We start from the raw sequence: 23,785 nt of genomic DNA, 5'->3' as shown, positions 1-23,785 counted from the left end.
AACACAAACACACTTTTCCGTAGTTGAAGGGCTTAAAGTACTAATAGTACTAATGAAATGCAGTGGTTACCTGTGTCATCTTTGGTTCCGTAAAGAACAGCGAAAACGTTTGCATCTGTCCCGGCGTTCTTCTTCTCCCCTGTTTTTACTCTCATTGTGAATGTGGTTGACATGGCTGCACACACACACACATAATCAGTGCTAGGAACAAATGCTAATAGTTTAAAGCAGAATGTTTGCGTATCATTCAAAACCTTTTTGCTCTAGTCCAAGTTGAGCAGGCGACGACTCCTCTTCTTCATCTTCATCCCTCTTCATGAAAGCCTCGTCCACAGGCACTAACTCACGGCACAGCTGCCCGTCGTCTTCGTCAACTGCCAACCAGCGCTGACATGGAAAAAAATACCTGAACGCACACAAACATGGTCAATACTGCCCAGAGGAAAGAGAAATCACAAATGAGATCTATTTAATGTCTCAATTGTTTCTCTATGAACAGTAATGAGATTAGATTAAGAAAATTGAGACTTAAGTATCAGATTTTACATTTGAGAAAAAAAGACCTCAGTAACAGAGTTAACTAAAACTAACACTAAAACTAAAACTATAAAAAAAATCATTACTGGAAATAAAATAATCATTAACTCAAATAAAAATTTTAAAAATTTTATTAACATTTTATTTTATTTATCTACAGGTAGTTGCCAAGTATGGAAGCTTTTTTCCACCACTGAATTAAAAATAAACGGTAATTGCGACTTTTTATCTCACAATTTCGACTTCTTTTCTCACAAATGTGAGGTATAAACTTGCAATTGAGAGTTATAAAGTCCAATTCTGAGGAAAAAAGACAGACTTTTTTCTCAAAATTGCGCCTTTATATCACGCAATTGTGAGTTTATATCTCACAATTCTGACTTTATAATGCAATTGCGACTTTATATCATGAAATTCTGAGATGTAAACTCATAATTGTGAGAAAAAAGTCAGAATTGTGGGACAAAAAGTTGCAATTACATTTTTTTTATTTTTTATTCAGCGGCGGAAACAAGCTAATGTTGTGTTTGGGTCATTTTGACCCGGAGAGGATTTTCTTTTTCCTAAAAATGTTAATGTTATCACACTGGACTAAAACTTACTGACTTTGCTCACACAGGGTATATCTACTTCCCAAAATTTTGGGGATATTTTTTGTACTTCTTTGGGATTTTTTCTCACCTTGTTACACTTGTGGTGTTCCCGGTCAAAAATGACCGGCCTACAAAAAATTTGCTTATAAATCTCTCGTTACGATATTATCACCAAATGAAGACTTTAGATGCAAAAGTCTCTAAGTGCCATCTGAAATTTTCTTCTAAAATTAGCATTTTTATCAAGCTTGTATGTTTAGGGAGAGTAATTTCATTCTAATGGGAATTAATAGGTCCTTTTCATTACCGTTAGAGTGAAATTACTGACTCTAAACATACAAGCTTGATAAAAATGATCATTTTAGAAGAAAAATTCAGATGGCACTTAGAGGCTTTTGCATCTGAAGTCTTTAAATATTCAATTCAACCTTTTTGTCAACTTGTTTTCTTTCAATTTTTTATATTTCTTTTTGGAACTAAGTGATCGTAGGCCTCATTGATCTAAACTTATGCAACTCAATTATTGAGTGAAAAAAGCAGTATTTGTGGATAATTTTGTCAATATTCAATAAAATATGAAAAAATATGCACTGTTTATCACACTAGCGTGTATTAATGTTTAACCAGGAAGTTCAACCATCTATTTTCATTTCTCCTAAGGCATTGTACAAGAAACATCTGAGACCAAGTTGATACTTAAATGAGGCGTAACTGAGAAATACATTGTGTTTTGAGTGTTTTGAGGTAAGTGCATGACACTTACATGGTTTCATCTTTTGTATCAAAGATCTCAACGCGGTCCAAGTACCACGAAGCATTTGCCTGCTTGTTGTCATGACGAATCCTCAGTTTCTTCAACTGCCCCAGATCCATCCCCGTGATTGTGAATATGTCCTCCTGAAAATTATCCACATTCAGATGCATTCTGTATACAGCATGAATGTGTGGGTGGCTGCGTTCCACTCACCTGCCCACGCTCAAACTTGTTAAGATGGTTTGACTTGCGTAGTTTTCTCTCGCCCGTGTCGCCCATTTCTCCATAGATGTTGATGTAAACACCTGCATCGGTTCCAGCCCCCAGCATATTCCCAGTGAACACATGAACTTCATATGAGTTGTCTAAAACACATGAACACAAAAGTCTTCTCAAAATGCACTTCTGTTGAATTTTAAAGTGGCCCTATTATGCTATTTTAAAGGTTCCTACTTTTTGATTTAGAGGTCTCCTACAATAGGTTCACATGCATCCAAGGTCAAAAAACACTTTCATTTCTCAAAGAGTTTGAAGATTCAGTCTCTCTAAACCCTTCCTTTCCACAAGCTTTCTCTGCTCTGATTGGTCAGAGCGCCCAGTCTGTTGTGATTGGAAATGAAACATCTATTACCATATCTGAATTTCAGCTTCGATCTTCCTCAGCATTGATACACAGTGATATGAACAGTAACAATGGTGTCGGTTTTTCCGTATCAATTCCAGCACGAGTCCTCATCTTTTTGAACTGCATCAAAGTGGATTTGCAGTGCTGAAAACAGTGCCTTCTAAACATGTCAACAACACAAACCAAACTCTTCCAGTCTCAGCTACAACTACAGTGTTTGAGGGTCAAAGTAGACGTTGTTCGTGGGCAGCTAATGAAGACAATGCAAATTTGTTATGTTGTAACGTAGTTATGTAACAGGAAGTGAGACTGGAATTGCTGACGACTCGTTTCAGCAGTTCAGAATAGATCCTTTCTTTTAGGAGACAATAACGTTATTTGTCATGCACTTTGATCTTTAAAACTTTGCAGGCATTTCACATTCATAAACAGCTATATTATGCACTGCATGAAAGGTAATATTCAAGAAAGCATATTGGGGGCACTTTTCAGCCACACATAGAATTGTAATCTAAATGCAATAGATAACAATAGAGCAAACAAATTATTGTATTTTGTCAAAATAAAAATAGCTTTTACGTATATAAACTTTTTATACTGTTTTTATTCATGACTTTTGAAGCATTGAATCGCTCATTTTACCCTCTAGATCTTCATAATCCTCAGCACACAGCTCTACGAGTATCTCTCCATCCTCTTCATCACGAGCGAGCCATCGGCCACATGGGAAACTGTAACTTCGAACAACCTCCTTCAATTCACCTGGAGATTCCTCTTCTTCCTCCTACACATGATTGTAAAAAGTAAATATTCAGACTAGTAGTCGATCAATATTAGTTTTTCAATAGCTGATTCTCAAAATGTTGTATTTGGTCCCTCACAATATTAAACAATTAGTTGCTGGACTGGACTAAAGTTACTTTAGACTTAATTTAAGTCTAAATTAAGGTCTCAATGAGAAAATACACCTTTTTTTTAAAAAAAGCAAAGAGCTTTCAAATTTGATTTTCCCCAAACTGACCTTTTTCTTCTTTTTCTTCTTCTTGTCTTTCTTGTCCTCCTCTTTCTTCTCTGGTTTCACCATTGCCATGACCAGCCGTTTAACGTCCACTTTCTCCAGGAACCATCCAGCTCCTATTCCCGAGCCGTCATGGCCGATCCGGATCTTATAGATCCGCCCCACATCTAGGGCCTCAATCTTAATCAACCAATGAGAGAGCATTCTATTCAGACACAACCAATCAGATTCCAGAAACATCATTTAGCTTTTAAAATATACAGTAATATTTTCATGTAAAACTCCATTAACTCACCCTAAAGATCTCAGTGGTTCCTCTCTCAAAGTTGTTTGATCGGCTCTTGAGCTGTATTAGTTCAGTTTTTCCTTCCTCACCATAAATCTGCAGGAATACATTTGCATTTGTCCCTCCGACCCACACGTCTCCTGTCACTACGGTAACCTCATAATTGATCACTGCCGATTAGAAAAACACTGATTAATCATTTTTAATTCACAGTAGCTGATCTGAGCATTAATTTCACTATTAACAGTCAAATTTTGAGTGCATATATTGAAATAGCATAGTACCTGCAACGCCTATGTCATGGGTTTGATTCCCATTGAATGCAAGAACTAATAGAAATGTATATAACGCTTTAGGGGGGGGAAAAGCATTTATAAAATGTATAAATGCAAATTAAATACTTACATTTCTCTATCTCCAGCGTCTCACTTGGGTAGATTTCCACCTCTACTTTCCCATCAGCCTCATCCTTACAGAGCCAGCGGTGACTCGGGAACATGTACTGCAGCCCATGCACCGGCACCCAGATCTGAACGCTGTCCAGAAACCAACCAGCTCGCAGGCCCTCATTAGTGTGGCCAATCAGCAACCTGTTTATCTACAGGACCCTCCCACAGAGCGGAGGGCAGTCATGATAAATACACAATTCAGCAGATTCATTTTATTATATGAATACAAAGTGTGAATGCTGTTGTGTATGAATGGATGATATTATTTGTTGTGTATTTTATCCATGATATTTCATAATATGAGATATAAAAGAGAACATAATTGAACATTAGAAAGAATAGAATAGAACAGAATGAGTTTAAGAGAATTTGAACAACAGAACAGAACACAAAAGAACAAATGAGAATGAATAGAATAGAATAGAATAGAATAGAATAGAATAGAATAGAATTTTAACCTCAGACTGAGTGAATAGGACTAACCTGATCAGGTAGCATACCTTGCCAATGTCAAAGGTCTCTATTGTGAAGATGTCCGTCTGTCCCGTCTCAAAATAGTTCCCCAGGTCGTTATCGGAGACGACCAGCAGCATCTTGTTGGTGTCGCCTTTCTCTCCGTACAGCTTTACGAACACCTTTGAATCTGAGCTGGCACCATTAATACTGCCTGTCTTTATCGCAATGTGATAGCCAACAGCTGGAAGAAACACACAAACTATTTCAGTTTTTTCTTATGACCTTCTATGTCGAATTGTATTGTATCTTGCTTATATTTATGTAGACAGAAATACATGTTAATTTTGGTCATGTATGCATCACTACTCATGTTGCTCATACTAGTGATTTGAGTAAACCCTGTTTGTGCTACAGAGATGATGCATTAAATCGTGCAGCTTGTTGAGGAGGGATGTGTGTAACCTATTTGCACTTTTTTGTTTCATTATTGCACATATTTGACATTTTTGTATGTGATTATTCTTCTATGTGTGTGCACTCACTGAACAAACGTTGACCATCATCAGTAGGGACTAACTCTCTCACAATCTGTCCGTCGTCTTCGTTACGATCCAACCACCTGAGATGACAGAGAGAGAGAGAGAGAGAGAGAGAGATACAGTAAGTGAGCATGTGGGATGAGTGTGTATTTGTGCGTGTATGTGTGTTATAGGCGTGTGTAACAAAACTCTCTCGTTGGTGTAGGTAGGGTTTCCTCTGCACTCTTTAGTGTCTATTAGTAACCAGAGTCCATTTTCTCAACTACATAATTGGCTTAAACAGCACTCTCCCATGTTCTTTACCCAGCCAGACACACGCACATATGGGTACATACTTATACTGCTGTGTAAGCTTGGAATATGCTTTCCTACAGCTCATAAACATATTATACATGGTGTTTGTCAGACTGTCTTGCCTGAAACATGGGAACTCGATGGATGATGCCTCAGGTTGCCCCTCCTCTCTGATCATCACCTTATCCAGGAACCAACCACAGCCTCCGCCTCGTCCATCATGACCAATCCGAATCCTCCTGATCTGTCCCAGTGTAACCGCCTCTACCAGGAACTCATCAGCCTGAGAATAGAGTAAAAGACTTACTATTCCTGTAGTATATAGTATGCATTCTGTGTACTAGGTTCTGTATTCCACAATGCAATGTGTTTATCTTTAGACTTCATTTTCAAAATGAGACAGAAATATGCTATTAATAATGCTATTTATTTATATATATACATTTTCAATGTTAAATTTAAGTCTGCATTTATCTGATAAAAAATTATGGTATATTATTAGAATTTAAATATATAAATATATTTTATTATGTAATTTATTCCTGTGATGCAATGCTGAATTTTCAGCATCATTACTCCTTCAGAAATCATACTAATATGCTGATATGGCCAAACTTATGAATGGTAGTGCATATGCATAACGTTTAATAACAACATGTTAAATGTCATTACTCACATTTCCTTTCTCAAACTTGTTGACGTTGTTTTTGCTCATGAACATCAGACGCTCTCCGGTGTCTCCTAAGTCACCAATGATGTTTAAATAAACACTGGCATCTGTTCCACTTCCACTGATGTTTCCCGTGCAAATCGTCACGCGATACTTAATAACTATTGATTGGCAAAAAAAAAAAAAAAACAGCAATATGAAAGTAAAAATCAAATAAATCTTTATCTTTGTTTGTAAAATTTGCTTTCCAACTGTAAACTATTAATTTAACGCATGACTGCAACTGGGATTATATCTTCTATTAGTCCACTGAAAATGGTTTAGGCTCTTACTAGAACCTTTATCTTTAAGAGTGGACAGATGTGTTTTGTAGTTCTCTCACGTGGTAAAGGTTCTGGCACAAGTTTTCCAGTAGCTGGCAGTTCTCTAACTATCTCATTGTCGTCTTCATTGATGTCCAACCAACGGTTACAAATAAATGAGTATTTCTCTCTAGTAAGGGTCTTCATCAGTGTCACCTTCATGCAGACAAACACAGTAAATCAGAAGAAAATGTTAGTGCTTAGAGCTCAGGCAACATAATAGAAACAGATGAGACAAAATTCAGAAAGAATGTAAAGTTATAATTTAAAGTCCCCCTGCATTTTAAAATGACGTTCTGAAATTAAATTTTTTTTGCTTCATCAGAATGGGATGACACTTGTTGACTTTTGTAGCATTAGCTATGTGAATACACCAAAAAAAAAAAATGGACATGATTCGGATATGTTAAAGGGTCGAGGGGAAAAAAAATAGTCACACTTGGCTCCTTTACGGTCAAAAATGACTGACGTAGAAAATGAATGGGAAATACAAAAAAATACGAAAACACAGAGAATCTTTTGGTGGTACAAATTTCAATACATACACAACACACTATTATTCACACAAATGAACTGGTGTGGCTGTAATAATATGGTAAAATTGAGCAAAAAGACTCAAATAAGAGGTTGAAATCAGATCAGACCTAGATTTATTAAGTTGTGATAAAACATACCTGTCCATTTTTGTTACATTTTTATTGAATTTTGATGTTAATTGTAACAAAATGTCCTCCTCTGTATTCTGGTTTAACTGTAGTAAAAATAATGCAAAAACTGACACTTTAAATCAACACTTCAAACAAAAAAAATCTAAACCTTGACAAAAAGTCTTTGAGAATGAGAAAGTATAAATTCAAATCCACAACCTAATAAAAATAAGTATTTATGTCTAAAAACCACTAAAGAATTTATAAGCCACTTTATATAGAACTAGACAGGAATTTACACCAGGAATTTAGACAGGAATTTAGTTTTTCTTTTTTTACGTCCACCAGATGGCACTAATCTACCTTCAAAAAAATTGGATTTTAAATGCCTTGTCTCTATGGGGACATGGAATAAATAATTTAAAAATATATTAGAAAAAAAGTGCATTATTTTCATCGGGGAAAAATAGCTAAATTGTATAAATATTGCATACTATCATAAAATACCCTCAAAATTTTACATAGGTTTTCCTGAAAACAAAAAAGTTACATTTCAAGGCTTCAGTCACTTTTGATCGCGAAGGAGCCAAGTGTGACCCCTAAACGAAGAGGACCAGAGAGTTAAAACTCATCCTTGATCATTAAAATTACATATTTAAACATTTTTTTCTGGTAAAAATAGTTTCTTCATGTCCTAAAATAGCTTGAATGTAACTCCACACCCTTGCTTCATTTAGTATATGTGAAGCCATGAATAGGCAAATTAGCCACTGTAGTAAACGCTACACAATGGCAAGTGGAAATATTGGTTTAATTCAGCTGTATCTGTTTGAACTAGAAACTGATTCAGAAGAAGACAAGGAAGAGTGAATTATACAGGCTCGTCTACAAGTCAATGTATCAGAATGGTAATGCATTTTATGTATCGCTCTCTACAACGCTGGACACATAATGGTAATTGATATGATTAGCTTTTGGCTTGACTGTGTTATCAAACAGCTAATAATGTGTTGCTAATGTTACACAAACCATGTTCCCCATCTCAGAGTCAGACAGCTTCCTTCTAAAAATCAGCATCCTTAAAAACGATGATAGAAAAGCCCCACCCTGCACGTGTTTGTGACGGTAGGAAACAGGGGCTGTTTCAAGCCGTGTCTTTGCGACACTGCAGTTTTTAAGAGAAAATACTTGCAATGGTGTTGACTGATGATTTTGCACATGGTTTGACTTAAAGAACATTAAAACACCACACAGACATATAAACAACATTAAAAACTTGATTTTCACCACAGGGGGGCTTTAAAAAAATATTGCATTTTGCATAGCCCAGATCATTTGGAAGAATTTGATGGGAAATGTTTGAGTTCATATTGAGCTTTTTTGGTTGCAGACTCATTTGTGAAACACTGATATTTTTATTTTTAGCAGTGAAGTGCACAAGTCATTTTAAATGGTACCGGTAGCTGAGAAAACGTGACGCTTGCTTCCTTAAGTCATGATTACAGTGTGAAATGGACAAATTGGTTCTGTGTAATAGTGCACGAGCCTGTAGTGCAGGTCTCTCACCCTGCCAAGATGCCAGCCAGAGAAAGGATGCCTCTTTTCGTGCCAGATTCTCAGCTTGCGTATCTTCCCGATATCGGGCATCTCAATCTAGAGCACCAGCAAAGATGTAAAACATAAATACATTTTTTGAATATTTGTGTTTTACACAATTCAACATTTTCAAAATCACAGTGGCCCTGAAAAATATCTGGACACTGTATTAGAAATAGTAAACTTTGATGTATTCTTATCTACTATAATGACACTCATAAATTGACATTTAAGTGTACAAATATGTTTTGGGACCACTGTTTATTCATAGAATGAGACACAAAGGTAAAGAGACATGCAGACATACAATGAACTTGTCGCACTGTCCCTGTTCAAAACTGTCAGATTTGCTCTCGAGTTTCATCTCATCACTCTTGCCATTCTCTCCGTACACCTGCAGAAAAACCTGTGCATCTGTGCCGGAACCTTTAATCTCCGACGTCCAGACCCACAGAGACCAGGGGAATTCTGTGAAACACACAAACACACAGAAAAGATGAATTTGTGTGTCTTGATGGTTTAAGAGTCAATGAAACAATATTTTTATGATTATAATTTTATCATTGATTTAATTCTTTTTATGAATATAATTTTGTTGGTAACACTTTACAATCAGGTTCATTAGTTAACATTAGTTAACATAAACTAATAATGAACTGCACTTCTATAGCATTTATTAATCTTTGTTAATGTTAATTTCAACATTTACTAACACATTATTAAAATCTTGTTAACATTAGTTAATGCACTTGAACTGATTTTATTATTTTTATGATTACTGTTTTTATTATTGATATTATTATTTTCTATGAATATAATTGTATTGTTTCATTAATGTTATTTTGAATGAATGTAATTTTATTTTATTATTGGTATAAATATATTTATATCATAAATTTATTTTTATTTAATTGATTTTATTATTTTTATGAACACAATTTATTTTATTCTTTTTATTAATGTAATTTTATTTATTTTATCATTTATTTTCTGTACATTTTTTATTATTATAATTTTATTATTGATTTAATTATTATTTTTATGGATATAATTTTATTTTATTATTAATGTTACTTGTATGAATATAATTTGTTTTATCATTGATTTTATTATTTTTATGAATACTTTTTTATTATTGATGTTATTATTTTCTATGAATATCATTTTATTTTATTGATTTTATTTTTTTATGATTTTTATTATTGATTGTATTGATTGATTGTATTTTATTATTATTTAAGTAATTCTTTATGAATATAATTTTTTTTTAACAAATATATTTTTATTTTTAATTCATTTTATTATTTATATGAAAATAATTGTATTTTACTATTGATTTTATTATTTTTAATTAATGTAATTTTATTTTGTCATTGTTTTTTGATTTTTTATGATTATAATTTTATCATTGATTTAATTATTTTATGAATATTATTTTATTTTATTACTGATTATGTATTTGTATGAATATAATTTTGTTTTATCGTTAGTTTTTATTATTTTAATGAATACATTTTTTATTATTGATGTTATTATTTTCTATCAATATTATTTTATTTTACTATTGCTGATATGAATTTTTTATTTTATTATTGCTGATATTTTTGTATGAATATAATTTAATTTTATTATTTATTATTCTTTTTAAATTGATTATACATTTTTTTATGAACTCAATTTTATTTTATCATTTATTTTTTAAATTGTTTATGAATATAACTTTATTTTATTGATTTGGGTTTTCATTTTGAAATAATAGGTCATTGACTGCATGTTTGCACTGAAAGATGCACAATAACTTTAAATATAAAATATAAATATAAAAAAAAGTTTATATATACAACACAGCACTATTTCAGCACATTAATTGCCTGGTTACATTGGATTACATGTGGTTAGTAAATAAGATGCAGATCTTTACACCGAAATACATCATGTTTAGCGAATCTGTAAGACTCTTCGGATAAAAGTGTGTGCTAAATGACAAAATGTATATATAAATTTTTGCCTGACTGTTTCGACAGAGCAATATTTTGATAATTTGCTCACTCTTTTGCTTTTTCTGTCTGAGTGAGACCATCTCGTACAGTTCTCGCTCCACCAGTCCATCGCCCTCATCTTCATCCAACCACCTTCCGCAGGGAAATACCTGCTCTAAGCCTGTGAATGGGCAGTATACAGTCACCTGTGAGAGAAAGAGAGAGACCGCACGTTGTATGTATGAATAAGTAATGAAAGCTTCAATACACCTTATAGCCCCAACACGCACCTTTTCGCAATACCAGCCGCAGCCAATCCCAGCGTTGTCCTGTCCGATCGTGACTCTACTGAGCGGACTGAGCAGTTCCAGCAGCTCAACGTTAAAGATGTCGATCTGGGCGCGCTCAAACGTGCCGCCCTCCAGGAACAACTTGCCACTGTTCTTAATTCCCTTATGACCGTACATTACGAGGTGGATTTTAGAATCAGTGCCCGCTCCACGAATATCACCGGTCATCACCTGTACGTTATACACAATCGCTACACACATACACAACAAACAAATTCAAAATCTCTGATGAATCATTTCTAAGGCATCTAAATTATCAACATGAGCAAAACTGCACTGAAGGACAATTTTTAGCAACTAAAAGACCTTTTAGTATAATTGTAAAAACGTCCCTCTCTCAGGTCATGGTCAGTGTCTTTTTGCTGTGAAATCTTTGCTGATTTTTATAAAGTAAGTGTAAGCATAACTTTTATATTGTTAGAAATATTTCAAGATGAACATTTACTGGACTAAATTTTTTTTAAAAATTAGATCTTTCTGGCTATTATATCCTATGTCAGGCTTTACAGGATTAAGTAGAACTTAAAGGGTTATTTCACTCAAAAATGAAAATGATCCCATGATTTACTCACCCTCAAGCCATCCTATGTGTATATCTTCTTTCAGACGAACACAATCGGAGATATATTTAAAAATATCCTGTCTCTTCCAAGCTTTATAATGGTAGTGAATGGGGGGTGCGATTTGGAAGCCCAAAAAAATGCATCCATCCATTATAAAAATAATCCATACGGCTCCAGGGAGTTAATAAAGGCCTTCTGAAGTGAAGCGATGTGTTTTTGTAAGAAAATTATCCATATTTAAAACTGAACAAACTAAAATAACTAGCTTCTGGCAGACGGCTGTATGCAAATTGTGCAAGTCGACTTGGACATTATAGGATATATTATATTAAGGATATTATAGTCAATAAAGTTTTAAATATGGATATTTTTCTTACAAAAACGTACTGTTTCGCTTCAGAAACGTCTTGTTTCGCTTTTTAACCCCCTGGAGCCGTATGGATTACTTGTATGATGGATGGATGCATTTTTTTTGGACTTCAAAATCTCGCCCCCCATTCACTACCATTATAAACTTCGGAGGACTACGAATATTTTTAAATATATCTCCGACTGTGTTCGTCTGAAAGAAGATATGCACCTAGGATGGCTTGAGGGTGAGTGAATCATGGGATAATTGTCATTTTTGGGTGAACTATCCCTTTAATGTTTGATTGTACAGTTAATTAACCTAAAATTATTTAATCATTTGACAGCATGAGGCATTTTAATCAGATGCACTTACTCTAACACACACACACACAGCTCTTACCCATTGGTTGTGTGGCCCCGACGAGCACATCTCTTTGTATTTTGCCGTCCCCTTCTGAGATGTCAAACCAGGCGTCAACAAGAAACTCATAAACCTCTTTATTCCCCATGTCATCTATTACAACCTAAAACACATCACCATAATACGTAAACACACCATATTAATCACAGAGGAGAGAAACTCAAGATGTTCTTTATGAGGATTATATTTGAAAAGTGCGTTTGTGTACTTTATGACACGCCCAACCAGCAGAAGACCCCCTGTTGTTGTGTCCGATGGTGATTTTTCTGAGTCTGCCAAGATTTGGTGCTTCAATGGTGAATTTGTCTTCATTACCGCGCTCAAAATTGTCCTTTCCCTCGCTGGCCAGCTTCCGTTCTCCTGCAAACATCACACCAAAACTGTGCAACATAAAACACTAACACACACAGGAACATCGACTGGTTTTAGTACTGACCTGTATCCCCAAACTCTCCAAAAATATTTAGATAGACATCAGCATCGGTCCCACTGCCTTTAGCATCCATTGTGAAGACACTGGCTATGTACTTGTTCTCTGCAATACATGAACAAACACACACATTAACACATTCAAGGTAAAACCTGTTATCATCATTTTAAGGACATGTACCATGTTTTTCGGCCATTAACTATGATTACACCATGGTATGAGGTCTTTCTTAGAAACGGCTGTTACATCTAGTCTTTCTCTCTCTCTGTGAGATGTAATGTTATATTGTCAGCAGTATATGGGAATGTCGGACTGGTGAAATTGTGATCCCTACCTGAAACTCTACTCTACTACTAAATTTCTTCTAATCCTTTGTATGCAACCTGAGTCTGGTTTGGGCTGGTGATGTTTGTGTGCATGCATCATCTATGATCATGATCACATGACCTATGTGATGTTATCTATGGTTTATATGGAACAAGATATAAATGCTGCATGAAGTATATCTGTAGGTTATGTAGTATTTATTAGTAGTGTTTTTATGGTTGGTTTTGGAACAACATGAATGTGAGTACATAACAGAATAACAGAATTTTCACTTTTGGGTGATCTAATGGTTTAACCTAAATGCATGTTTAATAATTTTAAGAAATGTATCTAAGAAAAAAAAAACAAAAACAATAAATAATTAATTGTTCTAGACACATTTCTGGCACATTTTTAGGTGATCCAGCAATAAAATAAAATTAAATAATAAAATTAAATTAAATTAAATTAAATTAAATTAAATTAAAAAATAAAATAAATAAATAAAAAATAAAATAAAATAAAATAAAATAAAATCATGTTTTATAATTGTAGGAATTGTGTCTAATTTAAAGTTATACTAGATTTATTGGCACATTTTTCAGGTGGTTCATAAATAAAATAAAATAAAATAAAATAAAATTTCAGGTGGTTCAGAAACAAAACAAAACAAAACAAAACAAAATGGTTTAACCTAAAAGCATGTTTTTCTAATGGTAAGAAATTTGTCTAATTTAATGTTTGACTAGATTTATCGGCACATTTTTAAGGTGGTTCAAAAATAATAAAATGAAATAAAATGAAATGAATAAGGTAAAATAAAATAAAACAAAACCATAAAAAATAAAATAAAATAAAATAAAATAAAATAAAATAAAATTCTAATGATTTAACCTAAAAGAATGTTTTATAATGGTAAGAAATGTATCTAATTTAAAGTTTGACTAGATTTACTGACAGTTTTAGGTTTAGGTTTTTCCAGTAATGTGATTAATTTATTTACTCTCTATTGTGCAAGTATGTATTGTAAATAAAAGGTCACAACATACGTTTTGGAATGTCCATGGGGTTTAGGCTGCCCAACAGATATCGGACAGTAAGTCCGTCCCCCTCTTCTCTGCTCAGCCAATTGTTGCAGGCGTAAAAGAAACGGAGGTGTGGCCTATTCATGTCAGTCACAATGACTCGGTCCAGGAACCAACTGGCGCTCATGCCTGTGTTATCATGCTCAATTCTGCATTACAGGAAGTACATCACAAGCTGTAACTTTTAAGACTTGCCTTTAAGGTATTTACTCTTGGATGTATACGGATGTATGCGTGTACCTAATTTTCTTTATTGGCCCAACATTGTGAGTTTTGATCCTAAAGACATCAGTCTTGTTCTTTTCGAAGGCTGTTCTGCTCCTGAAATAGAGAAATAAACCTGTGAATAGACTCAAAACTAAACGATTTACTGTGACACTAAATCAAGCTTCTAACTTTGTAATGCACCGACATCTAAAACTGACTATGAATGAGTGTGTGTTCATGAGAGAACCATCTGTCACTGTCATTGCCCACATATCATTCTACGGTCTCTTGCGTTGGCTTCTGCAAAAGCATCTCTCTAATCAAAATGCAAAATGCATGAATTAAAAATCACCCAGTATGAATTACACATCCACTCACACTGCCAAATTACTCACACACGTCCACACAGACTTACCGATGCGGTGGAACCAACACACATCTCACCTGAGATCAGCACGCTCAAACCGCACCAGCAAACTTTGGAAATGATGACATTTAGACAGATTCTGAGATTCTGTTAAATATCATCTCAATTCCAAAATGTTGCATGCTGACTATCGGACAGAATTAAAGTCCAAAAACATTTCTATTCTATTTTGATGAAACTCTCTGAGAAGGTTTTTATGAACAAATCCACATAATAAATTAGTCTTTTGGTGACTGGATGAATCCCACGAAAACATGTCAGGAATGGCACAATGCAAAAAAATCTTAAAACTTGGCTCCTCTTCTTTAAGTAAAATAACTTTTCTTTTTCGTCCTTTAGATATTGGGGTGAAATTTAACCCAAATATGTGCTTGACAAGTTTCGTGAGATGCACCCAGCTACCCAAATATACAATGTTTCTCAAATAGGTTGTAAAAGCTGAAATTTTGAGACATAATAAGCTAAACTTCCAAATGATTTATGAATAAACTGTTAGCCTATAGGTATGGAAGCTTGTTTCCACCACTAAATTAAAAAAATAAAAGGTAATTGCGACTCTCAATTCTTTTTTACTTTTTTACTTGCAATTGCAAGTTATAAAGTCAGAATTGCGTGTTATAAAGTCAGAATTGTGACTTTATATCTCACTAATTCTGACTTTATTTCTCGCAATTGTGTTTATATCTCACAATTCTGACTTTATAACTCGCAATTCTGACTTTATATCTCGCAATTCTGACTTTATATCACACAATTCTGACTTTATTTCTCGCAATTTTGACTTTATATCTCACAATTCTGACTTTATTTCTCGCAATTCTGACTTTATATCTCGCAAATGTGAGTTTATATCTCGCAATTCGGACTTTATATCTCACAATTCTTTATTTCTCGCAATTATGAGTTTATATCGCGCAATTCTGACTTTATTTCTCGCAATTGTGTTTATATCTCGCAATTCTGACTTTATATCACACAATTCTGACTTTATTTCTCGCAATTCTGACTTTATATCTCGCAAATGTGAGTTTATATCTCGCAATTCGGACTTTATATCTCACAATTCTTTATTTCTCGCAATTATGAGTTTATATTGCGCAATTCTGACTTTATTTCTCGCAATTGTGTTTATATCTCGCAATTCTGACTTTATATCACGCAATTCTGACTTTATATCTCACAATTGCGAGATAAAAAGTCGCAATTACCTTTTATATTTTTTATTTCATGGCGGAAACAAGTTTCCATATATAGGTGTCCAGCTTATGAATGGTTCTTCATCATTGTGCAATCTTCTAAACTTTTCTGAAGCTGCATCTGTCCTTTTTTCTCCTTTCTACGTTTTATGAGTCATTATGCAACATTAACCGTTTGGACATTCATCTGAGCAGGTAAAAACTCTCCCATTAGTAGTTAGTTTCTAAATCATTTACCGATCACCGATCAGCACTGATCAGGGTGACTGATTACTGTAGGGAGAGTTTTGAGGGTCTTTCGTTATACTCATATAATATCAACACGCACACATGGGATATGATGTGTGTATGGAGATTTTTATGAGTAGCCTACCTTTTTTGTTGAATATGTGTAAACTTCTCATGTTTTCCTGAAAGACCACAAAAGGAAGTGATGCCATATGATCTCATTGATTCAATGAGAAAGTCACATGAATCTCTTCACCTTCAGATGAATGTCCATGGTGATGCTGTATAGAGGAGAGCAAATCCTGTGCTTTGCACTATGTAATCGTGGGTAATGCATGAGCCAAGCGTGATTAAAATTCATGTCATGAATAATTCATTTCATGAATAATCATACAGCCCTACTAAGAAAACAATATCTGTTTCTTAAAGATGTGTACGTGTGAATGAGATGGTCAAAGCATGCAGGATGTTCTCTTGTACAGCATTGTGCGCAAAAAGAAATACATGGCCACACACAAGCAGATGAGGTGGTGGCCTTGTTAATGTTATACCTCTTTTCAGTGCTGTAGATTGAAGAAGAATACAGAATTAAATAATTAACATGGCAGATATGCACTCTCCTGTCAAAATCCACAGAAATTCTTACTTATTTTGCACCACAGACTTCCTCAAAAATACCAGACAATTCAGCTGACACTTGAAAGATTTGAGGACTCAAAACAATTACAAGAAGTTAGTAAACACATCTTGATATGCATCAAACCGGTTTTATTAACCAGCAATCATAAATGATAATACTAATAATGAGGAATGATCTTTTTCGGTAACCAAGCTCGTCAATGTGTACTTTCCCTTTCAGAAAAATGACTTGACTTTGGAAACTCTCAAGAAGCATAACTTACTTGCTGGCCAGGTGAACTTTGGGAGTCACTCCAAACTCTCCATACAAGGTGATGAACACATTAGCATCAGTCCCAGCACCTTTAACATCACCTGTGACGGTCACCACCTCGTAAACTGAGGAGAAAGCAGAACGTTCGGTTATATATCAATTATACCTGACCTCCACCAAAGAAAGCATCTTGTTTTCATTTGCATAACATTAGAAGGGTTGTAGTCTCAAATGCAGACTGCTCAGGTATTTCCCGTGTAACCCAACAACCTGCTATTCTAAGCTCACCCACATTTGTATAAGCTGAATTGCTGTAAGTAATATCTCTGTAACTTAGCCATGTTAATGGAGTGAGAGTACGACATGGCCCTGATGCTCACCGTGTGACCTCTACCTTTCTCTGAACCACTGCAAAACCCTGTGACAACCAAATGCATGTTTTATCCTGAGGATCAGTGTGTAGGAGTAAAGTTCAAACATATGGAACATGCTTTTCCTAATCAAAATGTTCACAAACTCAATGTATACTGGCCCCCTGAACTGGGATTAACTGGACACCATGGTAGAGTAACAAATCAATGTGGGTTTTCAATTAATAAACCCATTTATATTGGCACGTTTTTCAGGAAAGACAAAAACATATCCAGTGCGACTCCATTTCACACACAAATTACTTTTGTGAACTGGTCGGTTGCATAAACTGCTTAGACTAGTCTTACAAGTTAGTCAGTCATTTTTTAACTGGTTAGCCTGTAAAAAAGTTTATGTCGGTTTCATTAAAAATTTGACTGGCCCAATTTTAATCTGAAAAGTAAGACTAATTACCCCTTAACTGCTAGTTGGTCAGACTAGTTCTTAAGATAGACTTAATAGAGGATAAGTATGCAACTGGCCACTAATTCTTTTTATTAATCAGTCAATATTCACAAACTGAAAGGGTCTGAATCAATCTTTCATTGAATGAACTCGCTAATCATTCATAAGGGAAGCTAAATCCACAAATTACTCACTGAAAAACGCGTTTACTTTAATTTATGTCCGTCTCGAAATAAACAGACAACTGTTTGCATACTTACCGTTCGTGAAATACGTATAATTTACGATATGTTCTTTCATATAATGTAATAATGACATTTCAATCATTTATAATGACTCTTTTGTGGGGTCAACTTTTTCCGTAAGTAATTTTTGGACCGCAGTCATTTGAGGTAACCTACGTTACGTCTCGCGCGACCTCCCCTTGCACAGTTAGCTGTCAGCTATCTTATTGACATTTTAAATAAACCACTAAATGTTTATTTAAGTGATAAATAATGACATTACTTATGTTATAGTTTACCAGTATACATCCCATACAGATTCTAACGGAAAGAGCTCGAGTACAGCACAAGTGCTCGCGAGAGTCGCAAGTGTTATATTTATTCTTAATACGTTGTTTGAAGCGTTGTTAAAGGGATAGTTCACCCAAAAATTTTAATTCTTTTATCATTTACTCACCTTCAAGTTCTTCCAAACCTATATGAATTTCTTTCCTCTGCTGAACACAAAAGAAGATATTTTGAAGAATTTCGGTAACCAAACAGTGATGAACCCCACTGACGTCCATCAACTGTTTGGTTACCTATTTTCATTTTTGGGTGAACTATCCTTTAAGTCGCGATATAAGGTAAGGTACCCCTGGATCTGTGCTAAGTGATAACCTCAATCGAACGTGCTACACCTGACTGAACCTGACAGCTTGACGTCCATCGTGCTGAATGAGGTTTTGATGGTTCCATGAAAAGGCCGATTAGAGTGTAATGTTTCAGGCCATAGAGAGGTGCCCGTCTGATTCAAATCCACCGCTGGCACGGTGCCCGCCGCCGTTCTCTCATGATACCCTGCTGCCAGGACACTGTAATAATCAGCCAATCCAGACATACTTCTGCTGTGCCAAACAGAGACCTCTAGAGCTGTCTGCCAATATGAAATCCGGAAGGTTCTCTGACTGGACGTTAGTGGAATGATCAGAATTTTACTGCAAATCAGATACTGACACTCTTAAAAAGGAAAGTTCCAGTTATTGCAGACCTAAGATAAAGAAGATTTTAATATCCATATTGCAACTCCAAAAAAATCGTTCATAAGAGGTGGATTCTTTGCTCGTAAAACCTACTGAAGACTTCTGTCTCCATTCCTCCCTCGTCTATTTCTGTTGTCTTTGTTCAACCTCCAGCGTTCAAGTATTCAATTAAGAGATGTTCCAGGGTTAAAAGAAATCCAACCTGTGAGAAACCGAGGACGGGGGTGCCTGACTGAGAGTGAAAGCAGAGAAAGAGACAGACGCAGTGAGAGAGAAAGACAGCTTATCCTCAGAAAAGACAGTTTGACAAAAGGATAGTTCATCAACAAATGACAATAATGTCATTTATTCGCCCTCATGTTGTCCCAAACCTGCATACTGAACACAAAAAGAGATATTTTATGGCTGTCAAGCACAACAAAAACAGAAATTAAGTAGTCCGTGAATTGTGCACGGTATTCAAAGTGTTCTGAAGTCATAATAGCTTTGTGTGAGAAACAGGCCAAAAGGCGTTCATTGATAATCTCCATCACTGAAGCTCTAAAATTTCAGTATGATGTTTTTACGATTTTTTTTTTTTTTTGTCCGTTATGAAGCTCAAGACATGATTACTGCATGATGAGGGTGAGTAAATGATGACAGAACTTTTGGAGCAAACTTTAAATGAATGAATAAATGCATTAAATTTTAACAAACTGCTTTAGGAAAATCTAGTTTTAAAGTCTCCCTTTCTCTTTTGCCTCGATGAAAAGACTTGAATAGACAGACTTGAGAATAGAGGGAAATCCTCTTCCAGAGTCTACCTTTCTTTTTGTTGAATTCGTCTTCTTGATCATCGGATTCCTCCGTGTGATAGTTCAGCAGCTCCTCCTGGTAGATCTCGGCATAATCCACCTGTTTAACCTTTGACTTCTTCCCCTTCTTTGCTTTCTTGTCCTCGTCGCTGTCGGAGCCTTTCTTTTTCTTTTTATCCTTTTTCTTCTTCTTCTTATCCTCCTCTTCCTCTGCCTCCTCCTGCACGGCGTCCTCATCCTCCTCTTCCTCGGCAGACTTCTTCTTTTTCTTGCCGTCTTTGCTCTTTTTCTCCTTGGACCCCATGTCTTCTTGTCCTTCTTTGCTTTCGGATGGTTTACTCTTCTTTTTCTTCTCTTTCCTTACCTCTTTTACGTCCCGTTCCTCGTTTGAGGATTTCCCTTTGGTCCGTTTTTCTTTGCCGACAGGCTCATTGTTGTTCTGTTCGTCTGTCCCGTTGTCATTCTCTGTCACCTCGACATCTTCCTTACTCTTCTTTTTCTTTTTCTCTTTTACGGAGTCACTCTTTTTTCTCTTCTCCTTCTCTGTAAGTGTCTCAGTGCTTGCTGTCTTCTCCTCTGAGCTCTTCTGTCTTGTCTTTGCATCCTTCTTACTCTTTCCTTTCACCGTTGGCTCCTTCTCCTCTCCTTCGTCATCCCTTTCTTCGGTTTCTGTTGGTTTTTTCTCTTTTGTGGGCATCTTTTATTCATCCAGAGAGTGGCGGGGTGAGGGTGAGTGTTTCCTCGCCGTCTGCGGTGTAAGGTGTCGCCGTCTGACCCTTGCAGGCCGATGGGCCCCTGCGTGCAGCTGGAGCGGGGCCTCAGCTCAGAGCCGGAGGCTCTCTCGCGCAGGTCCTGCGGTGCGGTGCAGAGCTCATGAATAATTACTGGCCTCAGAGTGGTCACATGATCTGTGAGAGAAAGCAAATGAAAACGGAGAGGACAGCGAGAGAGAGGGGGTTGGGCCTCATAACGTTCATTATTCATGGTCTCAGGATCGCTTTACTAAAGCACGGCGTGCTTTATATATGTTTATAAAAATACATAAACACAATATCAAAGGAAATATAACCTCTTTTATGCACAATTCAAATGCACATCAACAGAAAAAAGGACATGGCGAGAAAAAGAAAAGGAGAGTATAACAAAGAAAGTCAGACAGAGAGAGAGAGAGAGAGAGAGAGAGAGAGAGAAAAGATACACCAGTAGAGAGGGAGTATTACAGAACAGATAATTAAAGACGCTTCACTAACACTTGTAAATAATTAACAGTGATTTCATTAACACAGATAAATAAGTTAGTGCCACTGGATTAACGTGGTCAAACTATTTAACATGCTTTATCCAACCTAGGCAATAAAGCAGATCGGGCTCCTAATTTAGGCAAATTGCCGTCTGGCTGAAAGTAGAAGAAGTCGCTCTAAAACACTTGTGTGTGAACATACAAGAAAATGAACACAAAGAACAGCTCAAAGACAGATTTTTACATTTTCTTGACTGTACAAACCTCGCCTTCACAATGTTAGAGTGTTGTGAGTGGTTGCCAGGGCATACCTGACATTGCTAAATTGTTCTTAGATAGTTGCTAGGTGTTCGTATTAGTTGTGAAGTAGTATTTTGCCGGCCCAAGTCAAAATATTGGCGTATACCCTCAAACAGAGCTCAACATTAAGGTTCGTTTCTGCTGGCCAAGCAGTTTAATACACTTATATTAAAATTATATTTATATGCATAATTTAAACTTATTAATTTAAATGTGTTTTTTTTTTTACTTATGTGTGCAAAATTATATTTTTTACACATACATTTTTACAACAAATGTTTTCTTTTTGAAGAAAAAAAAATGCAATAATAGCTGGATATTTTACAGATGGAATGTAACTCCAATACAGCCATAAATTCATAAAAATTATGGAAAATGAAAAAAGATGGCATACATAACAAAACATGTCTGTTAAAGCTGCAGTCAGTAAGTTTTGCCTCTTTGTCGCCATCTCTGTTTGAAACCTGCAATTGCAGTTGTTTGCGGAATTATCATCTTTACGTGGGTTGTGCGTCGGCACGGCTCCTCAGCGCGGATGAATCTAATGTTTGCTGTCAGTCATCGCACCGTTGTGGATACTACTTCGGAATCCAGCTGCTGTGAGAAAAGGCTATAAATGATCCACCACCTGCAGCATTCTCACATGATATAGCCTACTAGCTGGGACTCGTTTGTTATGTAAACAGACGTGACATAATGACGCAAAGATGAACGGCGGCATGCTCGAATTTCCCAAGGAAACCCACCAGTAACACTCAAATTAGAAAACATTATTACAAGCTTACCGTTGTAAATCGGGCTAAGGTAAGGAGATAGTTTTAAACACTGGCTGATATGCAGAGCTGGGTAATAATGGATTACATGTAATCTGGATTACGTAATCAGATTCTAAAAATCAAGTACTTTGTAATTAGAGTAAACTACTTTTTAAAATACTCGTAATCAGACTACAGTTACTTTTTTATGGATTACATTATTACATATTATTTACACAATGGCAGTAAGTGGTTCACAATTCATTGATTCTCCTAATTTTTCATTTTTTTAACGTTTATATTTTTTTCATAATAAACCTGCCGCTTATATATGTTCGTGATTCTTCGAGCTTTTCCGGCAGCGAAGGGGAAATATAGATGAATATATATGAAATAATAATAATGTAATAATAATATATGAAATATAGATGAAATATTTGATGTAGCAGTGATATTGCTGTGAATTTCTAAATTTACTTAATTTTAAGTAAATATGTTTTAAAACCATAAGATGTGATTTTGTTTTATTCAGTGTTACTATCAGCAAACACAAACAGGTACATTAGTGTTAGTATTTTGAAGTATTAACTGTCCATACATTGCACTTTAAAAAGATTCTGTTGAGGCTCTTGTTGGTGAATAGAATATATTTTTTGGAAAATCTTTTTTTTTTTTTGTATCTGTCAAAATAGTACAATATTATCCTACAATATATGTGACATCAAATAAGGGTTAGCACAAAAGTAATCCAAATGTAATCCAAAAGTAGTCAGATTACGTTACCAAAAATGTGTAATCTAAGAGATGATATTACTGATTACAAATTTTGTCATGTAATTTGTAATCAGTAATTGATTACAATTCATAAGTAATCTACCCAGCTCTGCTGATGTGTACTTGCTCAAAAATTGATTTTGGATAATGCAGCTTTAATTTCAAGGCATTCAATCACAATTCATTCTTGCAATTTCTACAAAACATCATATATCACATGATCATATGACAGACTCACGCACGCACGCACGAACAAATAGGAATCGACAAATGTCACAGAAAATCAACCCATAAACATATGAACAAATATAAGATATGAGTGCAGAACTGGCCTGAAAGCACTGACACAGCACACTGATTGTATTGTAATATCCCGAATGCTTAAAACTAGTGCTAATGCTAATTCTTCTGCAGGTAAATTGATAATCTATATGTGTATGGATTGTTTTGTCTTTGTTAATGCGAGTGAATAAGAATTTGAACCCATAAGAAATCCTCTTGAGACGACACCCTAATTCTAACTCCCGCCATTAGCTTTATTACAAACACCTGATACTGCTATCATCTGATAAACACAATCTCTCACACACACACAACCT

General features: G+C 35.3%; 1 protein-coding gene across 1 annotated transcript in view; it reads right to left on the bottom strand.

Annotated features, from left to right (window-relative positions):
• loxhd1a (lipoxygenase homology PLAT domains 1a) overlaps window positions 1-21,178 on the bottom strand; it is a 35,581-nt gene extending 14,403 nt beyond the window's left edge. Inside the window, exons 1-24 of the mRNA XM_051878767.1 lie at window positions 20,127-21,178; window positions 17,272-17,386; window positions 14,552-14,632; window positions 14,276-14,460; window positions 12,927-13,025; window positions 12,699-12,850; window positions 12,470-12,593; window positions 11,096-11,346; window positions 10,876-11,011; window positions 9,134-9,294; window positions 8,797-8,883; window positions 6,604-6,739; window positions 6,228-6,382; window positions 5,674-5,834; window positions 5,261-5,337; window positions 4,763-4,959; window positions 4,219-4,411; window positions 3,823-3,983; window positions 3,531-3,707; window positions 3,152-3,293; window positions 2,098-2,249; window positions 1,894-2,027; window positions 255-406; window positions 71-175 (exon numbers count right to left, since the gene is read on the bottom strand). Coding sequence (XP_051734727.1) covers window positions 71-175; window positions 255-406; window positions 1,894-2,027; window positions 2,098-2,249; window positions 3,152-3,293; window positions 3,531-3,707; window positions 3,823-3,983; window positions 4,219-4,411; window positions 4,763-4,959; window positions 5,261-5,337; window positions 5,674-5,834; window positions 6,228-6,382; window positions 6,604-6,739; window positions 8,797-8,883; window positions 9,134-9,294; window positions 10,876-11,011; window positions 11,096-11,346; window positions 12,470-12,593; window positions 12,699-12,850; window positions 12,927-13,025; window positions 14,276-14,460; window positions 14,552-14,632; window positions 17,272-17,386; window positions 20,127-20,814 — 4,021 coding nt within the window. The 5' untranslated portion in view covers window positions 20,815-21,178. The remainder of the gene's footprint in view (window positions 1-70; window positions 176-254; window positions 407-1,893; window positions 2,028-2,097; window positions 2,250-3,151; window positions 3,294-3,530; window positions 3,708-3,822; window positions 3,984-4,218; window positions 4,412-4,762; window positions 4,960-5,260; window positions 5,338-5,673; window positions 5,835-6,227; window positions 6,383-6,603; window positions 6,740-8,796; window positions 8,884-9,133; window positions 9,295-10,875; window positions 11,012-11,095; window positions 11,347-12,469; window positions 12,594-12,698; window positions 12,851-12,926; window positions 13,026-14,275; window positions 14,461-14,551; window positions 14,633-17,271; window positions 17,387-20,126) is intronic.
• Between the last annotated feature and the right edge of the window lie 2,607 nt (window positions 21,179-23,785).

This window comes from Ctenopharyngodon idella, chromosome 21 (assembly GCF_019924925.1).
Source record: "Ctenopharyngodon idella isolate HZGC_01 chromosome 21, HZGC01, whole genome shotgun sequence".
NCBI classification, from domain to species: Eukaryota; Metazoa; Chordata; class Actinopteri; order Cypriniformes; family Xenocyprididae; genus Ctenopharyngodon; species Ctenopharyngodon idella.
This window is presented reverse-complemented; position numbering and strand designations above follow the sequence as displayed.